Below are 26,218 nucleotides of genomic sequence, written 5' to 3' on the forward strand. Positions count from 1 at the left end.
TTTATTTCCTTATTGGAATAAAGAAGAAATTCCACTGAATGGATTTTCACTTTTGGATATCTATAATTTCCATCCTCCTTGTCCTCTACATACATAAATACAACACAGACAGTGTTTCACAAACACAAAATAACACTAACTTCATCAATGACCCAGTGCATGGAGGGCTCAACTAAGACTGATCATCCATAATAACTCAACAAGTTTATAAAGCAAGACGCCTAGTTCCAACTGGAGCAATTAGTCCTATGGATTATGTGCTATTTAAAATAAATCATGAATCTGATACACTCAACATATGCTCTGATCCAAAAGCATACTTTAACCAAACTAGGGGGGAAAGTCCATATTTCATTTATGAGTCTAAAATTTAATATTTTAGTGACTATGATTAGCTCTCTTTTGGCTCCTACAGTTCTCATGAATTAAATTAAGTCAAAAGCTGTAAAGCAATGCAGACCTTATTGTTTGTAGAGACTGTGAGTCACCAGGGGAAGAAGTCCAAAAAGGCTAAATTTCCACTGAACTCCAAATCAGAGATTTGAAAGCCAGAGAGATAAAGACATTAGCTGTAGTCTTATGAAACATTCAAGGCTGCTTTCATTTGATTAGGAATTTGCTACAGGCTCTTTCTGACAAATATAACAAGGACACTTTAAATCTTTTAAGCTTTGAAGAAAGATCCAGAAAACAGATTAGCTATGAAGAATTGCATTTAGAATCAGAAGCTAACGAGTAATGTGTTTATATACATTCAGAAACTTACTTCTGCATTACCAAAAAAAAAAAAAAAAAAAAAAAAAGGCTCTTGTGGCTGCAATCTTTCCTGGTTATTGGTTAAGGAAATTTGCTCTGATTTGAAATAGTGATTACAACAACCTGTTGCCTTATATCACCATTTCCCAAACTACTCTAGAAAACACTAATGTTCCATGATATGTTTATAGAGATGGGGGGGGCACTGCGGAGAGAGAAAAAAGAAAAAATCCTCTAATATTTTTGTTCTAAAATTTTTAACAGAGAAAAAAATACTAAGCACATCTGACATAGTTATTATTAGATAAGCTGCCCTTAATGGTATGTCATGCCCCAGAAAGCCAGGGAGTCCAAAAGATACCACTTACACACAAATGTATTGATATTTAAGTGATACATAAACATGCTACTATTATGTTTTAGTCTATTTAATGAGAAATGATTTATGCTATGATTTTTGCCTAATAATTTTAACATACTTTAACTTTTTAATCACAATTTCTTCCAGTCATAACATTATACATGAAAGATGAACTTTTTCTATAATCTATTTTAATACAAGTTTATATTTTTTCTAATGTTATGTCAATAATTATCATTTTTAAAGTACCCAATAATTAAATTTTAATGTAGTGTTCACATGAGTTCAAAATAGTATTTTAGTTAAACACAGGTATAACAGGATATCCCTCAATTTTGGAGACAATACATTCTGATGTAATTGTCTTTAAATTTTTTAATTACTTATGAAGAACTCTGAAGGGAAAAGACAACTTAGGCATAATTTGCTCCACTTAGTTTGCATCCTTCAAAACTCAAAACAACTCCCATTTACCTTTTAAAGTTAACTAGCACATTAAAAAATGCAAGTTCATTACTGATGGATTTACACACCCTCATTTATGGGGAAAAAGGCTTTACACACAGCCTTTCCCTGACAAGTCATAGGATATCAGCTGACAGGATAACACATATACAGTATTTTAATAACTACAGCAAAAGTAAAAGATGCACAGTCTCTGAGTTGTAATAAAGAATTTATTGCATATGTAAGAGGTATAGACTTCATGCTGTATTTACTAAAAAACAACAACAGCAAAAACCTGTGGCTTTCAAAGAGGAATATATTACTAATCTAATCACAATAACAAAACCTTTCTACGTTAAAGTGTTTTTCCATTTTTTATTTGTAAATTCTTCATTCCTGTACTTCTATCTCTCACTCTCTTTTAGCAGTCACAGATGTAATAATAATAAAAATAATAAAAACCCCTCATTTTGTTATTTATAGCAGCCTTTATAAACCAACAGAAGCAAGGAAATAAGAGGCCTAGTCATTCTTATCTTTTTTATTCCAGACATAAAACTAAACATGGAAATGAAAATAAAATAGTCACTAAAAACCTTAGGTTTCCTTTCAACAACTAATCCATCTGCTGAAAAACTTTGCTACATAAGTCAGTTTTAGAACTTAAACTTCTTTATACTGAATAAATTAACATTCACATTTATTGTGAAGTATATATTCAAAATGTACACAAAATATATATGTACAGTCTAATGAATATTTATAAAGCAAACATCCATTTTTTACTACCACCCAAGTCCAGACACAGAAGCCAGGATCACAGAAACAGAAGTAAACTCTCCTAAACATACCACAGGAGCTTTAATGTGGCATGTGAATTACAAAGTTAACTCACTGAGAAGGAAAAGAAAGAGTGCCACATGTGTTGTAATATGGAACTATTTAAAACATCTCCAAAATGCATTAATAGAGAAACTTTTTTAATATATAGGACATTTTGTTAAACTTTCATGTGAAAAAAATGCTAGTAATAACAATCTATTTAGAATACAAATTATAGAAGTGCCTGAATTTAATTTTGTGGAACACCACACAGGAGGGCCATAAAACACAGACTATTTGTTCCTAGCACTTCCAACATCTGGCAATGAGGAAGACCAATATTAGCACTCAAGACACAAAAACACTAAATAATGGCCATTTCAACTCACTAGCATCTAAATATTTAAGTATAAATTACAAAATAACAGATCTCTGTGATCTTTGCTGGGCTCTGGCAAAAGTAAAAACTCCCTTTCATCTCAAATTAAGTATGCTCACAAAGCAGGATTAACAGAATTCTGGGTTTCTTACTTCTTGCACTAGATACTAGCATATAGATAAAACTATACCATGGAGGGGCGCCTGGGTGGCTCAGTCGTTAAGCGTCTGCCTTCAGCTCGGGTCATGATCCCAGGGTTCTGGGATCGAGCCCCACATCGGGCTCCCTGCTCTGCGGGAAGCCTGCTTCTCCCTCTCCCACTCCCCCTGCTTGTGTTCCTTCTCTAGCTGTGTCTCTCTCTGTCAAATAAATAAAAATTTAAAAAAAAAAAAAAAAAAAAAAAAAAAAAAACTATACCATGGAATGACACTAAATGACTGTGGATATTAACACCTCCTGTTCTGAAGGTTTGGTTACAAAATCCAATACACACAGAATTAGCCAAAGCAAGGTTTTAAGGAGATAAATTTTAATAAATTTTAACAGCCCCAAAATAAACTTAACTTCTGCAGTTAAAATATTAAGTTGATATGATGTTAAACTTCATTTTTTTTCTTAGCAAAGCAAGGCATGCAGAGTTCAATGTGACACTTAAGTAAACAATTTCCAAATACTGCTAATAAGCAACATTTAAGAAGCCCTTTTAAAGTACTCCTACTCTAAAATGTGGACATAGATAATGCAAAGCAAATATAATTCATTTATAATTTAAAACCTAGCTAAACAATTGTTTCCCTTGTACTAAAGATCTCTTTTCCTCCTCCAATCCCACTAACACATACGTCTTTAACAACTACAAGCTTGGGCAATGTTATCCTTGTGGGCTGTGATGTGGTAAAGATCTATATTAATATCCTTGGAGATTTGATGGACAGAAAAACACACAACTGTTTTAAACATCCAAGGACTTCTGTTAAGTACACTGATGACAATGGAATAGCAAAGAGTCACAGGGAAGAACACCCCTGAATCTCTAGATATGCTTTATACAAACAGATGTCCTTAAATCTCTAACACTGGAATAGCTGAGCAAATGATCTATCAGTTTGATGGAATATTATATAACCATTAAGATTAAAGATGATAAAGTTATGTAACACAATTTTCTAATATATCCTAAAACATCTTAAATATACTTTTATATCTAGATAGAACTATAAAATACTAGATATAAGTGCAAAGACTTGAAGAAAATAAGAAATGACTATTTGGTACAGTTATAGGGACTCCTCCAACCACCTGTATGTTTACAAAGTAAATAAAAATCAGAAGGTCAAAAATGCAATGCCTCCTCTCTCTAAAGAACTATAAAACTATCATCAGCACCTTGGTAATCACCTCATATTTATGGTCTACACTAAGCACACCAAAACTTGCTATATATCACCCTTCTGAGCAAGGTCACCTGATAAAAGGGAAACAAGGTCCTGTCTGAGTAGTTTCATTAAGAAGAGAGAGAAAAAATGACTACTTTACCTCACAGCAAGGTGACAGAGGTATTTTAACCAATGGCATGTTTTACTGCCATTGTCAAGTGTCAAATTTAACATTACTTTTTACCAAAATTAACAATTGTATCCAATTCAAACCTAGAAAATTACAAAATGCAAATAGACCATGTATAAATTACAATTTAAGTGACAAAGATGATATCAGTTTGGTCAACTTTGCATGAAAAATTATATCTCTGTAAGAGTAAGAGATATATAGATTCAAGGATATTCTGATACAGACATAAGCCTTCTATTACTTTATGCCTGCCACTGAGCATCATAGGGATCGAAAGCTTGATAAAGGAACTCTGAAATTACTGGTCCTATCTCAAAATACAAAATTGGTTTGGATTCTATTAATATGATTATAAAAACTACCCTCCACAACTAACTCCTTGCAGAAATTAATAAGCTGACCCTAAAATTCACATGGAAATGCAAAAGATCCACAATGGCCAAACCAAACTAGAAAAAGAACAAAGTTGGAGGACTCATGCTTCCCAGTTTAAAACTTACTGCAAAGTTTAGTAATCAAGACTGTGTGACAGTGGGGCGCCTGGGTGGCTCAGATGGTTGGGTGTCTGCCTTCGGCTCGGGTCATGATCCTAGAGTCCTGGGATCGGGTCCCACATCGGGCTCCCTGCTCCTTGGGAGCCTGCTTCTCCCTCTGCCTCTCTCTCTCTCTCTGTCTCTCATGAATAAATAAAAAATAAAATCTTCAAAAAAAAAAAAAGACTGTGTGATAGTGGCATAAAGACAGACATCTAGATCAATGGAACAGAACTGGGGAGGCCAGATAAATTTTTATGGTCAAATCGTTTTTGAAAAAATGCCAAGAAAAGTCAATAGGGATAGAAAAGTCTTTTCAACAAATGGTTTGGAGACAACCAGATACCCACTACAAAATAACGAAATCAGATATCTACCTTGTACAGTATATGAAAATTAACACAAAATGGATACTCAGCTGTAAAACAATAAAGTGGGCCTCTAATTCATACCATATACGTAAATTAACTCAAAATGGATCATGGCATAAGAGCTAAAACCATAAAATTCTTAGAAGCAAACAAAGGAGTAAATCTTTCTGACCTCAGATTAGCTTCTTAGATATGACAACAAAAATAGAAACAAAAGAAAAAAATAAATTAGAATTTATTGAAATTAAAAATGTTTGTGCTTCAAAGGATACCACTAAGAAAATGAAAAGACAACCTATAAAACAGGAGAAAATATCTACAAATCATATATATGACAAGGAACTTATGACTTAAAGGACACTTACAACTCAGTAAAAAAAAAAAAATGTTTTAAAGGGCAAAGGATTTGAATGGATATTTCTCAAAAGAAGATACGGAAATGGCCAAAAGCCACGTGAAAAGATGTTCAACATCATTGGTCATCAGAGAAATGCAAATCAAACCACAATGATACTTCTTCACACCAACTAGAATGGCTAAAATCAAAAGGACACACATTAACAAGCGAGGATGTGGAGAAACTGGAATCCTTTTGCAATGCCGGTAGGACTGTAAAATAAGGCAGCCACTTTGATAAATAGTTTTGACAGCTCCTTAAAATATAAAATAACAAGTTACCACATAACCTAGCAATTCCTAGGTATATATTCAAGGGAGTGAAAAAACAGGCCCACACAAAAACCTATACATGAATGTTCACAGCAACACTAATAGTAATAGCCAAAAAGTGGAAACAACACAAATAGCCATCAACTGATGAATGGATAAACAACATGTGGCACACTCATACAATGGATTATTATTCAGCAATAAAAAGGTATAAAGTATTGACATATGCTACAACACAGATGAACCTTGTAACATTGTGCTAGGTGAAAGAAGTTAGTGCATTTAACAGGCTATTTGCATATTTCCTTTAACTATTTCTCCTCTACACCTTTTACACTCAACCACCCAAATACTATGTCTACTATAATATCTGCCCCATGATCCCCTTCCAGGACCTACTAGACTTATTAAACCATTTCTTCCACTCTGACTAATTATTACAGTCATCTATGGACATGTTCAGGGCTCCCTGCTTTCTGATAAGACTGTCAATCAATTCTGTATCTTTAATAAAACAGTGGCTTATATATAAGGGTGTTCAGTGTTCTTAAGGGATAAACATCATTACAATAAAAAGAACACAGGCTTTAATTCCAACTCTTGATCTGACATCAGGTCTTGATCTCAGGGTTGTGAGTTCAAGCCCTGCATTGAGCTCCACACTGGAGGTGGAGCCTACTAAAAAAAAAAAAAAAAAGGAATGTGGAATTTGGAATTTAAAGTCTAAGAGTCCTTCATGTATTCAATGAATGGTTACTGGTCACCTATTTTGTACTGGAATTGAATTGAACTCAAATCTAGATCTCCCAATACTTCATTGGTGAATTCATTCAATATTTGTACAATGTTGACCAAGTTACTTAAGCTCTCTCTAAATCTACCTTCCTCTCTAAATTGTGCTATCTACCCTTCACAAAAGTTTGAGGATTGGGGCGCCTGGGTGGCTCAGTAGGCTAAGCGGCTGCCTTTGGCTCAGGTCATGATCCCAGGGTGCTGGGCTCAAGCCCCACATTGGGCTCCTTGCTCAGCAGAGCCTGCTTTTCCTTCTCCTTCTCCCTCTGCCTGTCTGCCACTCCACCTGCTTGTGCTCTCTCTCTCACTCTCTCTCTCTCTCTCTGTCAAATAAATAAATAAAATCTTAAAAAAAAAGTATTTGAGGATTAAATTCAATATTATATTCCTTTTCGTACATATGCCTTCAATAAATGCAATTTCCTTTTTCTTCCTTTCCTCAAAAGTAGCTGAACACATTTCTTTTGGTCTGTGAAAACATGTGGTAGATAGAGGATACATCCAGGAGAAAAATGATCTCAAACTTTAAAAGCAAGTTAATTTCAAATTTATATTATAAACCTCACATTTTATTCGTAAAATTACCTGTTTAGAGTCTGAGAAGTAATGTCATTTGAACTGGAGAGCTCTCATTCTCACAATGATACCACTATAGTTGCTAGAAAATTACTTTATCCTAACCAAAATTTGCTTTTCCAAGAGGCTTGAATGTCTTATAGGAACACTTTCTCAGGCAACAAATTTAGCAAATATAGTAAGCCCTTATACTCTGCAGAAGATCCTGTACAGGGTGCTTTATGTGTTAATTATACTTTCCAAATGAGATGTCACCTTTCTTTGAATTTCCAAGCAAATTTTATTTATTATTCTTTTAAGCTTTTATTTATTCGAGAGAGAGAGAGCGTGGGGGGAGGAGTAGAGGGAGAGGGACAAGCAGACTCCACACTGAGCATGGAGCCCAAGGCAGGGCTCGATCTCAGGATCCCGAGACCACGACCTGAGTTGAAACCAAGAGTCGGAGGCTTAACCATCGGAGCCACCTAGGCACCCTCCATGCAATTTTTTTTTCATGCAATTTTTAAATTTATCTTGTGGCACTCCCTCTTTGCCTTGCTTTTATTCTTCTAACATGACTATGAAAGCAGTATTCTTAACCCATTAAAATGGTATACTAAATTACTACAATTTCCTATGGAAAATGATTTTACAGCATAAACCCCAGGCTGTAATTTTGTACTCTTTGACCTAGCCATCTAATTTCTGGGAATCACCTAAAGACACAATATTGAATTTGGGAAAACATATATACATATATGCATATATATGTGTGTGAATATGTATACATACACGTATATACATAAACATGTTACTACAGTAGAAATAAGAACAGAGGAAAACTGGATGCAACCTAGATGTTTCTAGTCATGAAATATGTAATTGATTATTAATTAATTATGTAATAGATATTTAATTATTAATAATTATTAATTAATAATTGATAATAGTATCATTAATACAGTTGATGGTGGTATAAAAATTTAACAGGGCATTATGAGAGAGTAAAGCAAAATTCAAAATTAGTTCCTAAAACATAAATATAACAGGAAATATTTCTCACAAAAATAAAGGACAATAATTATGTTATTGTGACAGATTTATGGGTATTTTCTCAAAATTTTTAAACACATATTATTTTCATAAGTTAAAGAAATAAACATACTTTTACCTTATCCCAGAAATCAACCAAAGCTGTAAAGTCCCATTTCTTAGAATATGCTACATTGTATTTCAGGATAGCATCCTATGGAAAAAGCATAAACAAAACCTCATGATACAGTCAAGTAAATTATCTATGAATACCCTTTCTCCTTTATGAACTACTTCCAGTAAACTTCTTAATCAGCATTAAGCTTCCTCCTACCATTAGCCACTCTATATCAGTAGCTATGAACAAACAGAATATACGCTAAGTTATTATTCACTTAAGAAAAATGAGATTAGAAAGGTCAAGTAATAGGAAAAAAAATCATAACTCCAACGCTTGCATTATAAACAGAGGTGATACACTCAATGGACAAAAATTGGATCTGGGAGATAAAAAAAATTTAAATATCATAATGACTGTTGGCTATCAATAGGTTCACACTATACATGCAAATATACAGTGTATTTGCAGTATTAAAATTTCATGAGAAGAGTAAATTAGGGAAAAATGTTTAAAAAGGCTTCCCGGGAGAGATGGCAATAATGAAAAAAAGATTGAGAAACATTGCTCTAAGGCACAAAATGGTCTTTTTTCCTTTATTATCAGCTGTTTTTATAAGCTACATATAAATGGTTATCTTTCCCCAGCAGTTCATATAAACTATCTATTTATGTAGAGAGAAAAGTGAAAATAGCACGCCATCTACTGGTGTGACATCTAACTGACTAGGCAGTACTTTATTCTTGGTTAACGGTGATAAAAACAAAACAGGCCCCAAAAGGAGTCAATTATGCTAAGCCGTACTTCACCAGAGACTTAACTTAATTACAGTTTCAGCCTCTCCCACAAATGGAATCTTAAACCAGTCAATGAGGAATCACCTGGTCAGCACTAGTTAGTTCATGATAGAACTCTCCATCCCCTAAAGGAAAATGACTGCCACAACCAATCTACTTTTTCCTAGTACAACTTACTTGTTTCTACTCCCTTCTGCCTGTAAGTCTTTCATTTTGTACAGCATCTTAGAGTGCCTTTCCATCTGCTAGATAAGACCCTGCCTGATTCATAAATCGTTGAATAGATCCAGTAAGATCTTTAAAATTTACTCAGATGAATTTTATTTAATACCAGAGTGGGGTATGCATAAGACAATCCATTAGTTATGCAGAAAGAACTATTATGGTTGATCCAGGTACAACACAAGAATTGAAAATCTGCATGTAACTTTTGACTCCCTCCAAAAACTTACCTACTAATAGCCCACCGTTGGCCAGAGCCTGATAACACAATTAACACATATTTTGTATGTTATATGTATTATATACTGCATTCTTACAATCAAGTAAGCTGCAGAAAATATTAATAAAATTATAAGGAAAATACATTTACAGTATTTTATTATCCAAAAAAATCTGCACAGGAGACTGATGCAGTTCAAACCTGTGTTGTTCAAGGGTCAATCGTATTTATAATTATATTTTATCTCATCCTTTTAAATTTCTATTTTGGTTATATTTTATAATGTATATATTATATTACTAAAGTAATACACATTGAATTTATAAGCAACTATTTTTATTATAATATACATCACCAATTTTTTTATTGAAGGTGTATGTAAGTTGAAAAAACACTGTTAGATTACTTGACTGTTTTTAAAAATTAATACTCTGCCAAAAATTAATACCCAGCTGCCTGAAAAATACTTCATGCCATATAAACAAGCACCTAGATTAAAAAGTAAACCAACAATACATATTTACTTGGGATCAGGGGATATCTAAGTTCCTTCAAAGCATCAATCATAAGATAATATGGCAAGAAAGAGTGTTTATTTTTCTTACAGCCACATACAAAATTTTCCATTAAGAAAAGATTTTAAGGATTTTTTTTCTAATTACTGGTATCTGATTTCAGAACCTCATACGAAGTATTAAACAGCAGTGCCTATCAACAGGTAAAAGGACAAACAATGCATACACTGCAACAAACTGCTCATACGCTCAACACCATGGATGAATCTCGAAAATTTTCATTCTGAGTGAAAGAAGCCATACATATTATGTGATTCCATTCATGTAAAATGTAAACTAATCTATGGTTAAAAAAAAAAAGAAAAAGAGAAAAGCAAACCAGCAGTTGCCTGGGGACAGTGCAGAAAGAGTAATCAACTACAGGAATAAGAGGAATCTTTGAAGGTGACAGCAATGTTCTGTACCTTGATTGTAGAGGGGGTTTCATGGGTATATGCAAATGTCAAATATTATCAAATTACATACTTTAAAAGCATGCGTTTTCTTATATGTAAATTGTTCCTCAAAGTTAGTAAGGAAAAATATTTTACATTCTAACTTCTACACTCTAATTCTTTAATGGGATTTTATAATTAGTATTAATCCCTAATATTTACTTTTACTTTAGTCTTCAAGTCTCAAAAGTAATCTACCACAAGGTCTCCTATCATTAGAAAAACTGGATGCTATTCTGTATTCTTAGCTATCAACTACTGAGATTTCCTTTAATTCATAATACACACAATTAAAGAACAAAGAAGTCCATTCTTTGCAAATTATCAGACACATCAATTATAGAAATATTACTGTGTAAATTGACTTTTGAAGACACTATTCCTTTTTTAAACTTTTAACATTTCTAATCCCACTTAACTCAACATCAAATAAAAGCAGTAAAAAGATTATTATACTCAGGAAGAGGGGCTTAATGTTCCCCCCCATAGTGTTCTTTCAGCAAAAGAAACAATTACCATAAGCAGAGAGAAGAAAATCTCGATGAATTACTCTGTTCTGTTGAATCTACCATAAAATAAACAAGAAAGGGAAATTCAGAGTAAAGCAATTACCCCTTCTTAAAGTAATCACTGGTGCACTAAGGAATTGCTAAAGAGGTGAGCAGACAAGGTAATTTAGAACACTATGATTATTCTGTGTTCATGCTTAAAGGAAAAAACATGAAAAATTTATTAAATAATCCTGCTTATAAGGCCGTAGGACCTAAGACAGTGTTTCTCAAATGGAGTATAGACAGTATTCTTAGGGGGCCTGCTTCTGTTTTTCTAAGTTTATAATTGTGGTTTTGGAACACAAAGGGCAAAGGACAACACACTGTAGGAATGAAGGCTGGTGCTTTAAGCAGATAAAAATGGTGAAAATTTTGAGCTATTCTAAGATATACTGTAGTACAGGACTGTCAGATTCTACAGAACCTGGACCAAAATGCTATCATTTTTATTTGCAAGCTGATGTTCTCTATACAGATCCCATCTTTGTATCTATTTACATCCACCAACTGTTTGTGATTAGTAAGTAGTAAAAAGAAAATGAATTTTTTTCTTTATAAAGTATTTTTTAAAGTTCTCAGCATACTATTTTAAGGTTCAGATCAGTGGTTAAAAGATTTTTGTGCAAAAAGAGGATACTGAGTATAAATTGTTTTCACTGTGATAATGAACACAACTCGAATGATGGTTCATAATGCTTAAAATGTAAAAAAAAATCAAATGGACATAGCTGTAAGTATAAAGAGTTTATATTCAGTTTTATGCTTGTACATATGTAGTTAACATTATACTAAAAATAAGTAAACTCTGGCAGATCCTGAGAGCTTCTTCCATTTAAAAGGAGTACATTGCAAGATTGAGAAACATTGTCCTTAAGGAATGAAATTTTCAAAATACATTATGATATAACATCCAATAAGTTCCATGTAGAGAAAAAAGAAAAGCAAACAGAAGCTATAGAAAGGTACAGAAAGTTTAAGAATAACTTGTTAAGTATAAATGGAAAAACAGTATAAAACCCGAGGAAACTGTACACAACAAACTAAGTCTCTCGAAGAAAATGAAACCCATTTTCACACAAGTACAGAAAAATCTGTTATTATAGTTATAAAACCTTTAAAAGTTTAAATGGCTATAATGCCAAAAATAAACATATACTCACCCATATTTTAGATATTAGAAAAACAACCTAATGGTTGCTCTTACAGTCTTAAGTGAAATATTAAAAAAAATCAAAAAATAAATTATTGCCAAAATGTATGATTAATAAATAGATTGCTAGAAGCTATATTAACAGCAATACAAAACAGAATGTTTAATGTATACTTTAATCATTAGGAAACTCTGTTCCCTTTGGGCAAATATTGCTAAAGTCGTAATTCTTTCCTGATTTATTTCAGAAACATGATAATTCTAAAAAATAAAAGAGAAGCCTGGTCTGAAGGAAATTGGATGGGGAATCAAGAAACAAAGGTCTTATTCCTGGTTCTCCAAATTATTCTGTGTGGCTCCAGGCAAGTCATTTACAACTCTAGATTCTTCTACTCATTTGCTAGTGATGGAGTGGAAACCAAGAATGTCTCTTAAGAAAGTTCCTCAGGAAGCAAGCACCTTGCATACAAATATGTTGTTACCTGAGTCTATTAAAGACCAAAAAATGTCTTTAAGGTAGACACAAGGCCCATCTCTAAGAATTACATACCAGAGGCAACAATAGCAAAAACAACTACCTTCAGGTTTTGGGGTCGTGTGAATTTGTTGAGAAGTGCAGTTTGAATGAGCTCCCACCGGCTCCCTGCAGTTCGCTCACCATTCTTTAAGGAAAAGGAAAAACAAATGAAATTATTCTAAGTTCTTTTGGATCATAGAATCAGAAGTCAAACAAACACATACTAAACTATTGTTCAGAGACTAAAAGAACATCTGTTTTGTGCTTACTTCATCTTCCACGGGGTACAAGTTTTGTTCTGAACAAGGCATCTTAACATGCTTGTTGTCCCACAAATCTTTAAAATGTGTTGGAAAAGGTTTAGGAACTTCTCCTGCTCGCAAAAGGTCTACCTGAAAGAGAGGGAAACAAGGAAACTGTAAGTGCATAAAAACTAGGTGTACCTTCTACAAAATAATCCAAATTAAAGCAGCCAAAGCAAATGCTATAAAATGCAGACCAGCTCCTCTGTAAGAATCTCAGAAGTCCTCTCCAGCTGTTCCTGTTCCTTATCTCCAGTTGATCAGTTTCCAAGTCATCATGTTTGCTCATTCCATCTCCATCCCATCTAGGCCCCTGGCCCTCATTATTGCTTGCCTTCTAGCCCTCCCCTAACTCCCACTGCCCCCAGATATTCACCCTCCACAAAGCCCTTATTCTCACTTGGGAACAACTTTAATCTTTCTAAAGTATTCCCAGGCTCTTAATCCTATAATGGCTCCCCTCTGCCTATAGTGATTCTAAATGATATTCCTAGTTTTTAATATCCTCTCTTACCCAAACACTATCTGGTTAAACATCTATTCTGACCTTCAACATTCAACTCAATTTTCATTTCTTCTAAGTCTTCAAAAACTTAAGGACAGTTAGTTTATTCCCTCCTGCTTTATTAGATCATTATCACACCAGAGCACACCTGTTTTTCCTTCCCCAACTGGACTCTAAACTTGAGAATAATAATGGTATTAACTGTGGATTCTAAATATTTATGACAGAGCGTGGCTTACATGTTTTTGTATGCATATATGTAGATACATATACATGTAAATACATACATATGTGTTCACATACACATATACTACTTATAATAAACATTAAATAAATGTTTGAGGAAGAGGATAAACATGAAAGTTTTACATTTTGCCTACTCTGAACATTCCATATAAATGGAATCATACAATATGTGGCCTTTTGTGTCTGGCTTCTTTTGCTTAAATGTAATGTTTTCAAGGTTCATCCATGTTGTAGCATGAATTTGTACCTCACCACAAATAAAAAATCACATAAATATAAAATTTGAGCTGTAATATGTTATGAGTGAGAGGTTCATGGTGTTACGAGAACCTACTCTAGACAATTCCAATTTACCTGGCAAGCTTAGAGAAGACGTCCTTGAGGAAGTGGCAATTGAGCTGAACTCCAAAGGATAAAAAGAAGTTAACTAGGAAAAGGAAGACAGGAAGCTTGTTCCTAAAAAGGGAAGAGCTTATGGAAAGGAAGACTGTCCAATAGGCAACTCATAAGAAGTCTGCAACTAAGGAGTGCCTGGGTGGCTCAGTTAAGCATCCAATTCTTGATTTCAGCTCAGGTCATGATCTCAGGGCTGAGCTCAAACCCTGAGTCAGACTCTGCTCTGGGTGTGGAGCCTGGCTAGGATTCTCTCTCTCCCTCTGCTTCCCAATCTTGGGAAAAAAAAAAAAAGAAAAAAAAATGTCTGCAACTCAAGAGAAATAAAGTTGTAGGCCATCTATACAGGTGACTGTTAAAACCCTCACCATGGAGGAGACTACCCATAGAGAGAAAGTGAGAAGAAAACAGGACCTACGGAAAAGCCTTGACGAACTCTAACAACATTTAATGGCCACGTATGCCAGAAAAACTAAAGGAACATAAGACATGGCTAAGGAGGTAGGAAGAAAACTAGGATTATATGCTAACATAGAAGCCAAGGAACGAGAATATTTTTAAGAAGAAAGAATAGTCAAGAGTCAACAATTTGGCTAAAAGTATTTTCAACTCCGGCTGGAGGCCCCAAAGGTGATTTTGTAAAAATATTCCATGTGATCAGAGGTGACAAAACAGATACCAGTCCAGCTTCACACACAGGGGAACATATCATATATATGAAAGTAGGCTTTGTGTGTTTGCATCTGACTGTGTTTCTACATGTGTTTATCATGTCTTTAAAGATAATCTAGCACCAAATAACATGTCCCTGCAATTTCAGATTGCCTTACATTTCTAACAGTAAATATCAGCCTTATTTTTTACTTAAAATTGTATAACTATTAATATCTGGCATCTTAGAAATGTAACTAGGGCTGTTTATCTAATAACTATTAGTTACACATATATATTACTGTATTCAGGTAAAAGAATCTAGAAGAAAATACAGCAAATTGTTAAACTCTGGGAATAGGACTGAGAGACTTGGGTTGTGAATTACATACTTTCATATAATAGCTGCCTTTTAAATTTTTTTTACAATGACCCTACATTACTTTCATAATAAAATAAAGATTTTTTAAAAGATTTTTAAAATTCACAGGTTATACCCTGAAACAAATATATGTTAATAAAAAATAAAAAAATAAAGCTGAAATGGTACAAATAAAATAAAATAAAATAAAAAAGTAAAAAAAATTCACAGGTTCCTGGATATCTAAAAATAAGTAAACAGCAGGGGCGCCTGGGTGGCTCAGTCATTAAGCGACTGCCTATGGCTCAGGTCATGATCCCAGGGTCCTGGGATCGAGCCCCACGTCGGGCTCTCTGCTCAGCAGGAAGCCTGCTTCTCCCTCTCCCACTCCCCCTGCTTGTATTCCCTCTCTCGCTGTATTCCCTCTTGTATTCCCTCTCTTGTATTCCCTCTCTCGCTGTCTAGCTCTGTCAAAATAAATAAATAAAATCTTTAAAAAAAAATAAGTAAACAGTAATTACAGAGATTAAGTAATCACGGTATAGGATGCTTTGGGTTTTCCTTAGGGCCAGTGGGAAAAAGAAAGGCAGTAAACTCAAAATGTCACTTAGCTCCCCAATCAATCTTTTCTCCGAATCTTGACCATTAACATCTTCTCAGTCATCCAGCCTTTTCTTAATTTTCCCTGCATTATCAGTGCCTCCTTTTCCCTTATCACCTGTATTTAAGAATATTCACCATATCCTATCAATTTTACCCCAAAACAAAGCAACCATTTATATTCTCTTTTTTATTTCCACATTACCCTACCTCAGTGACTTTCAAACTCTTTTAAATACCAGAACCCTTTCTTCACCTAAGAAATCTGACATGAAATCATATTTAAATAAAACTGTTTTTATAAATATAATTTTTCAATAACTTTTATTTGTTCTAACATCAATAAATGACAATGAGATTACAAAATACAAAATCTGAAATTGGGAATTAGGGATGACAGCTAAAGCTTATATCAACCTACTTAATTTATATTTATATCTCTTACATAGTATTAAGAAAATCCTACTCCTACACCTAAATAGTTGCAAATGATAATGTTTTTTGTTTTTATAGTTTCAGAGGTAGAGTTTAGTGATTCATCAATTGCATATAACACCCAGCGCTCACTACATCAAGTGCCCTCCTTAATGCCCATCATCTAATTATCCCTTCCCCCACCCCTCCTCTCCAGCAACCTATTATTTCCTAGATTTCAGCATCTCTTATGATTTGCCTCCCTCTCAATTTTCATCTTATTTTATTTTTCCTCCCCTTCCCTTATGTTCATCTGTTTTGTTTCTTAAATTCTACACATGAGTGAAATCATATGGCATTTGTCCTTCTCTGACTGACTTATTTTGCTTAGCATAATACCCTCTAGTTCCATCCACATCATTGCAAATGGAAAGATTTCATTCTTTTGAGGGCTGAGTAATATTCCATTCTGTATATATACCACATGTTCTTTATCCATTCATCTGTCGATGGACAATAAGGTTTTTAAACTGTTATTCTGAGGTTTAAAGAAATTCTTCAGTTAAACAGCAGTCGTAAAAGAACCTCAATGCTATAGTCTGCACTAAAATGAGTTCTCTTGGTAAAATCTGCTGGTTAAAATACATTAAGCATTTTCACATTTGAGTGTGTTAGTTCTTTTATTATGGGCTTTTCACAGTTAAAAATATACTTTAGAAATAACAGATGAGTCAAGTTTCCTAAGAACCCCCGAACCACTTCCATGCAACACAATTTGATAATTACTGTCTCCTTATTTTTCATCTCTTATGAGCTCTTACGTTACCTTTCTCTGTTTTCAATGGACCGTCACTTCGATTTTCCTTCCACACAGCTAATTAATCCTGGTACAGCATAACTATTGTATGGAGAGACATTTTATAATTTCCAATACCTACAGACTCAAGTTCAATTCCTGACACCTGAAGCCCTCTATGATATGGATCCAATCCACTTTTCAAGTCTTGTCTTCCACCATTCCCCATCCAAATTCTAAGCTCTAGCAAACCAATTATTTTCCATGTCTAAAACAAATAGTTTTTCAAGTACACAGCCTCTTCTTATAAAGATTATGTATCTGTCTTGGAATTCTCTTGACTTATTAAATCCCCCTCAGAAATTTGTGTGTGTGTTTTTTTTTTTAAGATTTATTTATTTATTTTAGAGAGAAAGAACAAGTGAGTGCAGGGGTGGGGGGGAGAGGAAGAGACAGACTCTCAAGCAGACTCCCTGCTGAGTACAAAGCCCAGTGTGGGGCTCCACCCCACGACCCTGAGTCAAAAGTCAGATACATAACCGACTCAGCCACCCAGGCACCCCTGTACTTATCTTTTAGAGCTCAACTCAAACCCCACCCTGTTCAATGTTGCTTCCACCTCTAACCACGATAAAGAATTCTATACTTCAAAATATCTAATCACATGTAGACTACATTGTACAATAAAAGGGATTTTTTTTAAGTAGTTCCTGTGAAATCTATTACAGAGACTAAAAAATGAGATGACTAATTTAAACTATATAATGAGTGACAGAAATCTAAAATTGGATTATGAGGGGTGCCTGGCCGGCGCAGTCGGTGGAGCCAGTGACTCTTGATCATGGGGCCATAAGTCCAAGCCCCATGTTGAGTGTAGAGATTACTTTAAAAAAATAAAATCTTGAGGCATCTGGGTGGCTCAGTTTCTTAAGCATCTGCCTTTGACTCAGGTCATGATGCCAGAGTCCTGGGATCAAGCCCCATGTCGTGCTTCCTGCTCAGCGGGGAGCCTGCTTCTCCCTCTCTCCCCTACTCGTGCTCTCTCTCTCTCTCAAATAAATCAATAAAATCTAAAATAAATAAATAAATAATAAAATAAAATCTTTAAAATTAGCTATGGCGGGGCACCTGGGTGGCTCAGTCTGTTAAGTGTCTGCCTTCAGCTCAAGTCATGATCCCAGGATCCTGGGACTGAGCCCCGCATCGAACTCCTTACTCAGCAGGGAGCCTGCTCCTCCCTCTCCCTCTGCCTGCCGCTCCCACTGCTTGTGCTCACTCTCTCTCTATCAAATAAATAAAATCTTTTAAAAAAATTGGATTAACCCTACAACCCAGCAATTGCACTACTGGGTATTTACCCCAAAGATATAAATGTAGTGATCCGAAAGGGCATGTGCACCCCAATGTTTAAGAAGCAATGTCCACAATAGCCACACTATGGGAAGAGCCTAGATTTCCATCAACAGATGAATGGATAAAGAAGATGTGTGTATATATACATGGAATATTGTGCAGCCATCAAAAAAAAAGAGGGGGCGGAGCAAGATGGCTGAGGAGTAGGAGACCTGGATGTCGTCTGGTCTCAGGAATTCAGGTGAATAGGGATCAAACCATTCTGAACACCTACGAACTCAACAGGAGATCGAGGAAGAGAGTAGCAACAACTCTCTGAACAGAGAAGCGACCACTTACTAGAAGGTAGGACGTGCGGAGAAGTGAATCCGAGGCGATATTCGGGAGGATAGATGGTGGGGGAGGGGGCCTCCGTCGGCCGCTTCTGGCAAGTGATAGAGCCGCGGAGCACAAAATCAGACCTTTTAGAAGTTGGCTCTGCTGAGGGACCTCGCTGCAGTGGCTAAGCGGGGGTGGGGGTGGGGGGGGGTGGGGGGGTGGAACCCTCACGGGACAGTGTGGTCTCAGGACCCTCGGGGTCACAGAAAGACCGGGGGTGTCTGAGTGCAGCACAGCTCCCAGGTATTGGAGCGGGGAAGCCAGCTGCAGAGACGGAGCAGAGGCGCGGGGTCTCAGCTTGGGGTTGCCATAAACTGTGATCTGCGGCCCAGTCGGGCCACGGCTCCTCCAGCAGGGACCCAAAAAGCGGCAGAGCTGGGGAGACTCCCCTTCCTCCCCGGGGAGGAGCAGCGCGGGAGCGCACCGCAGGGACCTGCTGGGTTTGGAGACTCCACACGGGGTCGGGTGCCAGAGATAGAAACGCTAGGTCACAGGCCGGGTGAGCACGGAGTGCGGCGGAGACCGGGGACACAGGAGTGACTGCTTTTCTCTGGGGGCGCACTGAGGAGCGGGGCCCCGAGTTCTCAGCTCCTCGGGGTGGAGATTGGGAGGCCACCATTTTCATCCTGCTCCTCCAAAGCTGTACCGAGAGCTTGCAGGGAACAAAAGCTCCTGAGAGCAAACCCGAGCAGCTTGCTTAGCCCAGACCTACAAGGCGGGGCAATTCCGCCTCCGGCAAAGACATTTGGGAACCACGGCAACAGGCCCCTCCCCCAGAAGATCAGCACGAACAGCCAGCAAACCAAGACCAAGTTTACCAATCAAGGAGAACTGGAGAACTCCAGCGCTAGGGGAATACTGCACATAAAATTCATGGCTTTTTTTACAATGATTCATTACTTTTTCAAAGTTAATTTTTTTAACTTTTTTTTTTAATTTTTCTTTTTCCCTTTTTCAACCAACATCTTATCAATCCCTTTTTCAAAAAAAACATTTTTTATTTTTCATTTTTAGAGTCATATTTTATCCCTTCATAGTAGTTACCCTTATTTTGGGCATATATATATATAAGTTGTTCTCTCTTTAAAATTTTAAGATACAGTTTCTTCTAACAGATCAAAATATACCCTAAATCACTAGTATATGGCTTTGTTCTAGTCTCCTGCCTGATCACATTCTCTCCCTTTTTTTAAAAATATTCTTTCTTTTTTCAAACAACTTATCAATTCCTTTTATAAAATGTTTTATAATTTTCATCTTTACAGTCATCTTCCAACTCTTCATTGTATCAACCCTTATTTTGTACATATATAAGTCTTTCTTCCTTTAAAATTTTAGGAGGCACGTTTTTCTAACAGACCAAAATACGTGCAAAATCTAGTGTGTGGCACTGATCTATGCACTAGCCTGATCATATTTGATCATATTCTGTTTTTTTTTGTTTTGTTCTGTTTTTGTTTTTATCTTTTTCTTTTTGTTTTTTCTTTCTTTCCCTTTCTTTTTTCTTTCTTTCCCTTTCTTTCCCCCTGGTTTCAGGTCTTTTCTGATTTGTATACAGTATATTTGCTGGGGAAGTTGTTAACCTGTTAGCATTTTGTTCTCTCATTCATCTATTCACCTCTGGACAAAATGACAAGATGAAAAAAATCACCTCAGCAAAAAGAACAAGAGGTAGTACCCTCAGCCAGGGACCTACTCAATATGGACATTAGTACGATGTCAGACCTAGAGTTCAGAATCATGACTTTAAAGATACTAGCTGGGCTTGAAAAAAGCATGGAAGTTATTAGAGAAACGCCTTCTGGAGAAATAAAAGACCTAAAATCTAACCAAGTCGAAATCAAAAAGGCTATTGATGAGGTGCAATCAAAAATGGGGGCACTAACTGCTAGGATAAATGAGGCAGAAGAGACAATCAGTGATACAGAAGACCAAATGATGGAAAATAAAGAGGCTGAGAAAGAGAGAGAGAAACAACTAGAGGATCATGAGGGCAGAATTCGAGAGATAAGCGATACGATAAGATGAAACAACATTAGAATAATTGGGACCCCAGAAGAAGAAGAAAGAGAGAGAGGGGCAGAAGGTCTTTTGGAGCAAATTATAGGAGAGAACTTCCCTAATGTGAGGAAGGAAACAGGCATCAAAATCCAGGAGGCACAGAGAACCCCTCTCAAAATCAATAAAAATAGGTCAACACCCCGACATCTAATAGTAAAACTTACGAGTCTCAGAGACAAAGAGAAAATCCTGAAAGCAGCTTGGGAGAAGAGATATGTAACCTACAATGGTAGAAATATTAGATTGGCAACAGACCTATCCACAGAGACCTGGCAGGCCAGAAAGGACTGGCATGAGATCTTCAGAGCACTAAACAAGAAAAATATGCAGCCAAGAATACTATATCCAGCTAGGCTGTCATTGAAAAAAGAAGGAGAGATAAAAAGCTTCCAGGACAAACGAAAACTAAAGGAATTTGCAAACACGAAACCAGCCCTCCAAGAAATATTGAAAGGGGTCCTCTAAGCAAAGAGAGAGCCTAAAAGCAGCATAGATCAGAAAGGAACACAGACAATATACAGTAACAGTCAACTTACAGGCAATACAATGGCACTAAATTCATACCTTTCAATAGTTACCCTCAATGTAAATGTGCTAAATGCCCCAATCAAAAGACACAGGCTATCAGATTGGATTAAAAAACAAGAACCATTGATATGCTGTCTGCAAGACACTCATTTTAGACCCAAAGACACCCCCAGATTGAAAGTGAGGGGGTGGAAAACCATTTACCATGCTAATGGACACCAAAAGAAAGCTGGGGAGGCAGTCCTTATATCAGACAAATTAGATTTAAAAACAAAGACTGTAATAAGAGATGAAGAAGGACACTATATCCTACTTCAAGGGTCTATCCAACAAGAAGATCTAACAATTGTAAATATCTATGCCCCTAACATGGGAGCAGCCAATTATATAAGGCACTTAATAACAAAAGCCAAGAAACACATTGACAACAATACAATAATAGTGGGGGACTTTAACACCCCCCTCACTGAAATGGACAGATCATCTAAGCAAAAGATCAACAAGGAAATAAAGACTTTAAATCAAACACTGGACCAAATGGACTTCACAGACATATTCAGAACATTCGATCCCAAAGCAACGGAATACACATTCTTCTCTAGTGCCCATGCAACATTCTCCAGAATTGATCACATCCTAGGTCACAAATCAGGTCTCAACCAGTACCAAAAGACTGGGATTATTCCCTGCCTATTTTCAGACCACAATGCTTTGAAACTAGAGCTCAATCACAAGAGGAAAATCGGAAAGAACTCAAATACATGGAGGCTAAAGAGCATCCTACTAAAGAATGGGTCAAGCAGGAAATTAAAGAAGAGTTAAAAAAATTCATGGAAACCAATGAAAATGAAAACACAACTGTTCAAAATCTTTGGGATACAGCAAAGGCAGTCCTGAGAGGAAAGTATACAGCAATACAAGCCTTTCTCAAGAAACAAGAAAGGTCTCAAATACACAACCTGACCCTACACCTAAAAGAGCTGGAAAAAGAACGGCAAATACAGCCTAAACCCAGCAGGAGAAGAGAAATAATAAAGATCAGAGTAGATATCAATGAACTAGAAACCAAAAGAACAGTAGAACAGATCAATGAAACTAGGAGCTGGTTCTTTGAAAGAATTAACAAGATTGATAAACCCCTGGCCAGACTTATCAAAAAGAAAAGAGAAACGACCCAAATCAACAAAATCATGAATGAAAGAGGAGAGATCACAACCAACACCAAAGAAATACAAACAATTATAAGAACATATTATGAGCAACTCTATGCCAGCAAATTAGATAACCTGGAAGAAATGGGTGCATTCCTAGAGATGTATCAACTACAAAATTGAACCAGGAAGAAATAGAAAACCTGAACAGACCTATAACCACTAAGGAAATTGAAGCAGTCATCAAAAATCTCCCAACAAACAAAAGCCCAGGGCCAGATGGCTTCCCAGGGGAATTCTATCAGACATTTCAAGAAGAATTAATACCTATTCTCCTGAAACTGTTCCAAAAAATAGAAATGGAAGGAAAACTTCCAAACTCATTTTATGAGGCCACCATTACCTTGATCCCAAAACCAGACAAAGACCCCATCAAAAAGGAGAATTACAGACCAATATCCTTGATGAACATGGATGCAAAAATTCTCACCAAAATACTAGCCAATAGGATCCAACAGTACATTAAAAGGATTATTCACCATGACCAAGTGGGATTTATCCCTGGGCTGCAAGGCTGGTTCAACATCCGCAAATCAATCAACGTGATACAATACATTAACAAAAGAAAGAACAAGAATCATATGATCCTCTCAATAGATGCAGAAAAAGCATTTGACAAAGTACAGCACCCTTTCTTGATCAAAACTCTTCAGAGTATAGGGATAGAGTGTACCCACCTCAATATCATAAAATCCACCTATGAAAAACCTATAGCCAATATCATTCTCAATGGGGAAAAGCTGAGAGCTTTTCCCCTAAGGTCAGGAACGCGGCAGGGATGTCCACTATCACCACTGCCATTCAACATAGTATTAGAAGTCCTAGCCACCGCAATCAGACAACAAAAAGAAATCAAAGGCATCTTAATCGGCAACGAGGAAGTCAAACTCTCACTCTTTGCAGATGATATGATACTGTATGTGGAAAACCCAGAAGACTCCACCCCAAAACTGCCAGAACTCATACAGGAATTCAGTAAAGTAGCAGGATATAAAATCAATGCACAGAAATCAGTGGCATTCCTATACACCAACAAGACAGAAGAGAGACAAATCAAGGAGTCGATCCCATTTACAATTGCACCCAAAATCATAAGATACCTAGGAATAAATTTAACCAAAGAGGCAAAGGATCTGTACTCAGGAAACTATAAACTACTCATGAAAGAAATTGAAGAAGACACAAAGAAATGGAAAAACGTTCCATGCTCATGGATTGGAAGAACAAACATTGTGAAGATGTCAGTGCTACCTAGAGCAATCTACACATTCAATGCAATCCCCATCAAAATACCATCCACTTTTTTCAAAGAAATGGAACAAATAATCCTAAAATTTGTATGGAACCAGAAGAGACCCCAAATAGACAGAGGAATGTTGAAAAAGAAAAGCAAAGCTGGTGGCATCATAATTCCAGACTTCCAGCTCTATTACAAAGCTGTCATCATCAAGACAGTATGGTACTGGCACAAAAACAGACACATCGACCAATGGGACAGAATAGAGAGCCCAGAAATGGACCCTCAACTCTATGGTCAACTAATCTTTGACAAAGCAGAAAAGAATGTCCAATGGAAAAAAGACAGCCTCTTCAACAAATGGTGTTGGGAAAATTGGACAGCCACATGCAGAAGAATGAAACTGCACCATTTCCTTACACCAGACACAAAAACAGACTCCAAATGGTTGAAAGACCTAAATGTGAGACAGGAGTCCATCAAAATCCTAAAGGAGAACACAGGCAGCAACCTCTTCGACCTCAGCCGCAGCAACTTCTTCCTAGAAACATCGCCAAAGGCAAGGGAAGCAAGGGCCAAAATGAACTATTGGGATTTCATCAAGATAAAAAGCTTTTGCACAGCAAAAGAAACAGTCCACAAAACCAAAAGACAACCAACAGAATGGGAGAAGATATTTGCAAATGACATATCAGATAAAGGGCTAGTATCCAAAATCTATAAAGAAGTTATCAAACTCAACACCCAAAGAACAAATGATCCAATCAAGAAATGGGCAGAGGACATGAACAGACATTTTTTCCAAAGAAGACATCCAAATGGCCAACAGACACATGAAAAAGTGCTCAACATCGCTCGGCTCAGGGAAATCCAAATCAAAACCTCAATGAGATACCACCTCACACCCGTCAGAATGGCTAAAATTAACAAGTCAGGAAACGACAGATGTTGGTGGGGATGCGGAGAAAGGGGAACCCTCCTACACTGTTGGTGGGAATGCAAGTTGGTGCAACCCCTCTGGAAAACAGTATGGAGGTTCCTCAAACAGTTGAAAATAGAGCTACCCTACGACCCAGCAATTGCACTACTGGGTATTTACCCCAAAGATACAAATGTAGGGATCCGAAGGGGTACGTGCACCCCGATGTTTATAGCAGCAATGTCCACAATAGCCAAACTGTGGAAAGAGCCAAGATGTCCATTGACAGATGAATGGATAAAGAAGATGTGGTATATATACACAATGGAATATTATGCAGCCATCAAAGGGAATGAGATCTTGCCATTTGCAACGACATGGATGGAACTGGAGGGTGTTATGCTGAGTGAAATAAGTCAATCAGAGAAAGACATGTATCAGACGACCTCACTGATATGAGGAATTCTTAATCTCAGGAAACAAACTGAGGGTTGCTGGAGTGGTGGGGGGGTTGGAGGGATGGAATGGCTGGGTGATAGACACTGGGGAGGGTATGTGCTATGGTGAGGGTTTTGAACTGTGTAAGACTGATGAATCACAGACCTGTATCCCTGAAACAAAGAATACATGATATGTCAATTAAAAAAATTAAAATAAATAAAAATAAAAATTGGATTATGGTGATAGTTGTCTAACTCAGCAAATTAAATATCACTGAACCGAGTGAGCACTTAAGATGGGTAAACTTTATATACCTCAATAAAATTGCTTCTTCAAAAAAGAAGCTACAGGAAGTATAAAAGAGGTTACCAGGGGCTAGTGAGAAATGGAGAGTTATTATTTAGCAGATAGTTTCTGCATGACATGATAAAAATTTTCCAGAAATGAATAGTGGTAATAATTGTACAACATGTACTTAATGCTACTGAAATGTACACTGAAAAACGGTTAAAATAGTAAACTTTATATTATGTACATTTAACCACAATTCTTAGAAATAAGGTTTTAGACATGTTGAGTTTGAGACAACTGTGGGACAGTAACAGTGATGTCTAAAAGAATCTGAAGCTCAGAAAAGAGGGTAAAACTGGAGAATGATTTGAGGATACTGAACCATACACAACTTTGAACTTTAGGGATTAACCCACTACCTAATATATAGAGGATGCTCAACAAATAATGTCAATTGAATTTAAAACAAAAAGAAAGAAAAGAATCCACTGAGTTTAAAAAAAAAAAAGGTACTGAACAAGTCAATTTCCTTATCAGCCGACAATGATTCATCTTATGGATGTAATAAGTGCTATATTAAGTAAGCTATCATTATATTTCTGCAATCTATAGACTTCTTAGTACTTTATATATGCAGAAAAGAGAAGCAGTTTCTATGCCT

The 26,218-nt window shown here is 36.3% G+C and overlaps 1 protein-coding gene across 7 annotated transcripts in view; it reads right to left on the reverse strand.

Moving 5' to 3' along the window:
* The window catches only part of PARG (poly(ADP-ribose) glycohydrolase), a 128,619-nt gene that overhangs the window by 92,355 nt on the left and 10,046 nt on the right, over positions 1-26,218 (reverse strand). For all 7 annotated transcript variants that reach the window (XR_003518632.2, XM_027587264.2, XM_027587248.2 and 4 more), the window contains exons 5-7: positions 13,140-13,262; positions 12,932-13,015; positions 8,426-8,500 (exon numbers count right to left, since the gene is read on the reverse strand). Coding sequence is in view for 6 of the 7 variants with exons in the window: in XM_027587264.2 (XP_027443065.1) it covers positions 8,426-8,500; positions 12,932-13,015; positions 13,140-13,262 (282 nt within the window). In the remaining variant the exon portion in view is untranslated. The remainder of the gene's footprint in view (positions 1-8,425; positions 8,501-12,931; positions 13,016-13,139; positions 13,263-26,218) is intronic.

This window comes from Zalophus californianus, chromosome 15, assembly GCF_009762305.2.
Source record: "Zalophus californianus isolate mZalCal1 chromosome 15, mZalCal1.pri.v2, whole genome shotgun sequence".
In the NCBI taxonomy this organism is placed as follows: domain Eukaryota; kingdom Metazoa; phylum Chordata; class Mammalia; order Carnivora; family Otariidae; genus Zalophus; species Zalophus californianus.